Source organism: Cynoglossus semilaevis, chromosome 8, assembly GCF_000523025.1.
Source record: "Cynoglossus semilaevis isolate Cse_v1.0 chromosome 8, Cse_v1.0, whole genome shotgun sequence".
In the NCBI taxonomy this organism is placed as follows: Eukaryota; Metazoa; Chordata; class Actinopteri; order Pleuronectiformes; family Cynoglossidae; genus Cynoglossus; species Cynoglossus semilaevis.
The window spans coordinates 16,241,343-16,247,683 of record NC_024314.1 but is presented as its reverse complement, the minus strand read 5'-3'; the positions used below and the strand labels follow the sequence as shown (position 1 = coordinate 16,247,683).

At 47.8% G+C, this 6,341-nt stretch overlaps 1 protein-coding gene across 1 annotated transcript in view; it reads left to right on the top strand.

The window, feature by feature from the left end:
• Positions 1-6,341, top strand: part of si:dkeyp-27e10.3 (UPF0606 protein KIAA1549) — a 17,003-nt gene that overhangs the window by 5,606 nt on the left and 5,056 nt on the right. The window contains exons 3-20 of the mRNA XM_025057846.1: positions 28-723; positions 802-884; positions 1,371-1,670; positions 1,747-1,933; positions 2,026-2,085; positions 3,085-3,236; positions 3,433-3,610; positions 3,713-3,897; positions 3,975-4,180; positions 4,254-4,381; positions 4,474-4,488; positions 4,571-4,782; positions 4,864-5,099; positions 5,181-5,316; positions 5,394-5,579; positions 5,703-5,755; positions 5,841-5,968; positions 6,050-6,204. Coding sequence (XP_024913614.1) covers positions 28-723; positions 802-884; positions 1,371-1,670; positions 1,747-1,933; positions 2,026-2,085; positions 3,085-3,236; positions 3,433-3,610; positions 3,713-3,897; positions 3,975-4,180; positions 4,254-4,381; positions 4,474-4,488; positions 4,571-4,782; positions 4,864-5,099; positions 5,181-5,316; positions 5,394-5,579; positions 5,703-5,755; positions 5,841-5,968; positions 6,050-6,204 — 3,296 coding nt within the window. The remainder of the gene's footprint in view (positions 1-27; positions 724-801; positions 885-1,370; positions 1,671-1,746; positions 1,934-2,025; positions 2,086-3,084; positions 3,237-3,432; positions 3,611-3,712; positions 3,898-3,974; positions 4,181-4,253; positions 4,382-4,473; positions 4,489-4,570; positions 4,783-4,863; positions 5,100-5,180; positions 5,317-5,393; positions 5,580-5,702; positions 5,756-5,840; positions 5,969-6,049; positions 6,205-6,341) is intronic.

The window sequence follows — 6,341 nt, the reverse complement described above, 5'->3', positions numbered from 1 at the left end:
AGGTGACGGAAAGGGAGGGAGACCAAGACCAGGTCAACCAGACCGTCTCCAAACCCCCTATTACTCCTACTACAACACGACCTCACCCACCACCTCCGTCTCCATCTCCCAGCTCTGGTCCTTCCCCCGAATGGGAACCAAAGCACCCTGTGGTGGAGCCCACCCCTCCCCTCGACCTTTCTCCCAACCTCACAATTGAAAAGGAACCATCTGCTCCACCAACCACCTACAAACCCGTCTCCAGCCCCTTTCCTCCTGCTCCAAAACCCAAACACCAAGTCCCAGTAATTGCCAAATACCCTCTCCAACCTCCTTCCAACACCACTGGCTGGGTACCTCCTCCTCCCCCTTTGGCACCACCCACCAGCCCAGACAGACCAGAGAGGCCAACGTTGGTCACAGAGGAGCCTGTGGAGGGTCCTCCAACCAAGATTTCCACCACCACCATCCCCAAGGCAACCACCGTGGCAACCACGCCTATCACTACCAAGGCGACAACCTCCACCACATCCAAGGCGACCACAACAACCACCACCAAGCCAGCCACCATAACTACCAAGGCCACCACCACCAGCACCACCAGCAGCACCAGCACCACCCAGATCACAGCCATCAGTCTGACCAGAATGCCACCGGTCACCACAACAAAAGCAGCACAAACCCCACCAATCAGGCACTACATCTGTAACATCACCAAGCCGGAGATGTACCTGGTCAGAATAGGTAAGGTGGGCACAGTCATGGAAGAGGAGGGGGATCTGAATGACCTTTACTAAGCCCAGTATCTGTGGGTGTTTCCAGTCAGCTCCAAAGGCTCGTCCGTGGGTTTCAGTCAAGTCCGAGATCTTCTGAAGAGGGAGTTCAACCGCTCGGTGGAGCTGCAGGTAAACACAACCTAAATGCTGTTAATGATTCTGACGAGAATGTTCTTAACCTTCACACCCACTCTTTGGGCTGTGTACTACAGGGGTGTCAAAGAGGTTTGATACATTTTGAAAGTGAGAAAAATGCACAAACACTACATGTTGTGTTGTGATGTTTTGTCAAAATATATTTCATTAATTATAAATATTTTCTAATATACTTGAACTTAGTGGTGGAGAAGCTGATTTGTTCCCCGGGAGCTTAAAGCTGCCCCCTGCTGACAGAGGGCACAATTGGTTGTGTGTGCAGTGGTGTGTTGTGTCACATTGACAAATAATTTGAAAAAAAAGTAAAGTAAAAAAGTAATTAAGTTATGACTGTACTGGTCCGGCCCACTCAGTTTGACCCCCCGGTGTAGAAGAAAAGTTGACTTCCTGTTATAAATTGTCCTACAGTGAACACGGACCAGTGATGTCAGTTGTCTGACAGTCCGTCTGTCTCCTCAGTTCCTCAGATCACCGTCCAGCTTTGCGTTCCGTGTCGTATCAGGACCAGTGATTTTTACCGCCATTGCCGTCATCAATGTCCTGCGCCATCCTCCACGCTCATTCGGCCTGATCCCTGTTGTAGCACCGCTTTACTCCGTACCGGACCTCAGGTACCAGGTCCACTGTGTGCTGCAGTTTGTCCCCACCCATGTGGACGTCCGCGTCTGTAACTTCAGTGAACGAGTGGAGAGGGGGCTGATGATGGCGTACACTGAGACACGGAAGCGGTCACACGAGGCGGGAAACGTCACAGTACAGGTACATGTTCATCACTGCGTAGGTACATGGGACATGTCAAATGTCAAGATGTCCTCATTGATGCATCTTGTACCAGCTTTTAAACATCACCATGGGCGTGTCCCGGTCGGCGACTGAGAAGAAGGTTCCGGTTGACATCATGTTTGTGGTGCGTGATGGCCGAGGCTATCTTCTGGGGTCGGAGGTCAGCGATCATCTGAGGAAGCTCAGCGTGGTGGAATTCAGCTTCTACATGGGGTTTCCCGTCACTCAGATTGCCGAACGTATGTTGCTGTACATTTCACCGACAGAAAAGCTGTGATTTTTGGTTTCACTTGTTTAACATCTTAAATTTCACGTTTTATTTCACCTGCAGCTTTCCACTACCCTGAGCTAAACACCTCTTATCATTTGCGTTCCACCTGGGTCCGTACAGGTAAGAACCTGATTCCCAGACATATAACCAGAGCCAGATCAGAGATATATATTTTCATGCTGCATTTTCCACAACATCGCCCTCCGCAGTCTGGAGGCTCAGTGGTTGCATTTCTATTTACAGATCAGGAAACTGATTTGCATAATCCCCTCAGGACTTTTGCTACTGTGGGAATGCAAACAGCCGTTATGTGCAAGAATGATTGTCTTACAGTAATAGACCACGGTCCACGCATGATAGAAGATGGAACCATGAGGTATTAAAAGTGAAGCTGGGGAAATAGAACACATGTAGGTGTGTAGGTTGCCAGCAGGGGGCATTCCACAACTTGTACACAACAGTCGTCCTCATATCTGTAGGCTGTCAAGTATGGATGTTAGTAGATTAAAATACTTATAAATATTTTTAACTGCACAATAATCAATAATGTAATCACCATATATTGACAAGGGTTTTTAGAATATAATAGCTTTAGGTCAGATGTCATAACATTTAAAACATTTATTGTCCAAAATGATCCTCAGACTATCCTTCAAAAATACTGTAGCATGTTGGAGCATGGATTGAGAATTTTCTGTACGCCCCTAGGAGGCGCCAGGTATGTGTCTTTTTTGTTTGGAGCTAAATTTTACATTTTCTTTATCCATAATTAATTCTACGATGCACGTGTTTCTGCTGCATAACTTGACAAATCGCAGAGAGACTGGCATGTCATGAAAGGGTGGTGGCGCTAAAGGAAACTTATGCTAACTTATGTTAACCTGATTAATCAATTGAATCTCTCCAGAAATTTACCAAAAGCCACTTCATTTTAATATTTTCCCAACATTCTTATGTATTTTGCCAGATACCAGTGTTTTTCCCCTCCTGTAGAAAGGGGATAAATGCTCCACAGTAAATACCATTGACACCAGTGATGACTTCATAATTGTTGTGTCTAGTCACAGAAAACGTGACAGTCTCGGAGGACAATAGCACAGTGTCTCTGTCCTCTCTCAGTGCTCCTCGGTGTCCAGGACCAGACTGTGGCTCAGAGGAGTTTTAAAGCGCAGTTGGAGAGACGTTTGGCTATGTTGCTAGAGGAAGGACTGCAGGAGTCCAGCAGGCGGCGCTGGAGAAGAGCAACTGCAGTGGGCAACAACAGCCTGCAGGTGACAGCACAAGCACATACAGCAGGGTTTGACTAGAATTGGGTTACTCTGGGCTAAATATTTCTGCCTTTACAATCGATATGTGGTTATTAAAATATTTTTAAAAATAGTAAAAAGTTATATGAGTTTAATTTTTCAAAGAATTCAATGACGTATGGTTTTGTAAACGTGCTCCTGCGGAACTTTAATTGCTCAGGTTGTGCGGGTGGCAAAGTTGTCAGGAGCAGAGCGCCCTCTGGAGGTCTTTTATTTTGTAGAGGGTCCCAGAGGTGAGCGGGTCCCAGCCGAGACGACAGCTGCCACCTTGAACCGCCTGGACCTACAGAGAGCTGCCATCATTCTGGGGCACAGAGTCCAAAGACCGCTAGCCCAACGTAGGTTAAAACATAGTATCAGCATCTTCCAAAGCATGATGGGAATTAAGGCATGGGCAAATATTTTCCTCTTTTCTCTCATTGTCCCTCACTTCTTTCTAGCTGTGGAGACGATATCTGTCCCTCCGTCAGAGACTCAGAGCAATAGCATCTGGCTAATCGTTGGCGTCGTTGTTCCAGTCCTGCTTGCCGTCTTTATTATTATCATACTCTACTGGAAACTTTGTGGCTCAGAGAAACTGGAGTTCCAGCCTGATGCCATTAACTCAATCCAGCAAAGACAGAAGGTAAGACGTTTCACAGTAGCTGTGTAGGCTTTGTTAGCTTCTCCAGTCTAACAGATGGGCCGTTTGTGTTGTGTTAGCTTCAGGCTCCTAGCGTGAAAGGCTTTGACTTCGCAAAGCTCCACCTGGGTCAGCACAGTAAAGATGACATCATGGTGATTCAAGAGCAGGGGCCATTGCCTGCACCCGTCAAGGAGGTAACACCGTCTGATGGTGGAGACATCAACACGCCAAAATCTAAAGGATCGTCCACTAAGGCTGGCCGACCGAGCCGCCGCAGGGGAAGGTCAGGAATATTCATTCTCCATTTCTTGTAAAGTCATTGGCACATTCTTTTACACACTGACATCTACTCGTAGGCTCAGCCCGTCAGACGGCGACTCATTAGGCAGTGACCAATCCAGTGGCAGAGAGTCGGCAGAAGAGAGCACCAGACCTGTGGTTACACCCAATGAGCCAAAACCACAAAAGAAAACTCCAAAAAACGGTAAGAGACACAATGACATCATCATTGACAGTTTAACTTTATAAATTATTGACGCTAACTCTGTTTTCCTTTCCCGAAATTCCGGGATACAGGCAAAAGCAAAATCGGTAGGCTAACATAATTATCAACATGGTTATGGTTACCACCATCACTGGTGTCTGGAGCTAAAATGTGGTTCTTCTCCTTAAGCAGCTCCTTCAGGCAGTGGTCCAGATGAGCTGCTGTCTTCCTCCTCCATCTTTGACCACGTCGACCGTCTGTCTCGAGGCTCCTCTGACGGCATCCGGCGCCAGGCAAACAAGGTTCAGCTGATTGCCATGCAACCAAGACCCAGCCCCCAACAAATGCAGCATCCCCCGTCACAACCTAGTCCCACGCTTACCGAGAAGGTCAACCAAGAGGTACGAGTTTTGTTAAATGATGATACTATTTACCCTGAATTTTCCTGACACTACCTCCTCCCAAATCCACTCTTCCTGTAGGTGGCGCTAAGACACAAGTCAGAGATTGAGCATCATCGGAACAAGCTGCGACAGCGGGCTAAGAGGCGCGGCCAGTGTGAGTTCCCCTCCATGGATGACATCATGGATGCCTTTGGAGATGGGCCGGTCCAGACCGAGGCAGCACAGCGGCTCTACAGCTCTGCCCATGACCACATGGACTGCATTCTGCAAACAGATGCCCACTCACCTCCCACCCCTACAGACTCAAGAAAGAGGTCAGAAGAATGGACTGTGATAAAAACTGAATGTTGTAGGTAAAATGATCTGAGAAAACAGGTTCATATTTATCCTTCTAGGAGCAGGCGCTCTCCTCGTGGTTGTCGTGCACACCAAGGACCTGGGAGTCTTCCAGATACTGACAGGGATCGACTACTTATAGACCAGTGCGCCACCTACAGGAAATACCCCGGCCTCAACAATGTGGCATATATGGTAAAAAAAAAGGTTTATGTAATTTTAGTATCGCAAACGCAAAGCTGTTGTGATTCACTTGTCTCTGTCTCATACAGTCAGACCCAGACCTGCCACCAGATCACGGTAGTCCATCTCCAACCGATGAGGTTTTTGACCCAGCTCCACCTCCTCCTCCGTACATGCCCCCCCAGCCCTCCATTGAGGAGGCTCGACAACAGATGCACTCCCTCCTGGACGATGCCTTCGCCTTGGTGTCCCCGTCATCACAAGGTAGCTCCGGGGTAAGTGGAGTACGCCCTGCCTTGCCAACAGTCGCTTGGACCGGTAGCCCAGGTTGAGAACCTTCTATGTATTTTTAATCACTGTGCAAGTTTCTTATTGTTGTATTCTTTTTGTTTCTGCAGAGATATGCGGAGCTGGGAATGTCCCCTACGTCAGTTCAAGGCCTCCTGCAAAGGTTAGCGTCTGCTAAAACCAAGAAACCAGGTCCAGGTCACTAAGTTTAACTGAATCAGTCCTGACACACGTTGTGTTTTATCCAGGCAGGGCCTAAGTACCAGTGGCTATGCCTCCACTGGAGATCAGCTGCAAGAGCCACTTTACTCTAATCGAGGACAGTATGAAGACCCACCATCATCCTCCAGACCACGACCTGTAGGGGGCAGCACAGGTTAAGTCTTTTGAGGGCCATAGATTTTATTTTTCCTTGTGTGGGGTGAAAACCTTTGACTCAACTCACTGTTAACTGCAGGTGCACAGCTCCACCATCTGACACAGGTGGGTTTATCCAGTCAGATCAGGGCTTACCCCGGAGTGGGTCGCAGCATGTCTGGTCCCACTGGATCGAGCTGGAACCAGCAGCCTTCGGACCAGGATCTTTCTAGACCTGGAGACAGCAGAGAGAGTGTACGTAATAATATCTGGAGGGCGATCAGTGCTCTGTATAACCAAGTATGGTGGTTCTTTAAAAAAAATGTATCAAAGTACTTTTGTCGGATATTAACTTTTAGCTGGAATCCGATATTATCCAAACACTTTTTTTT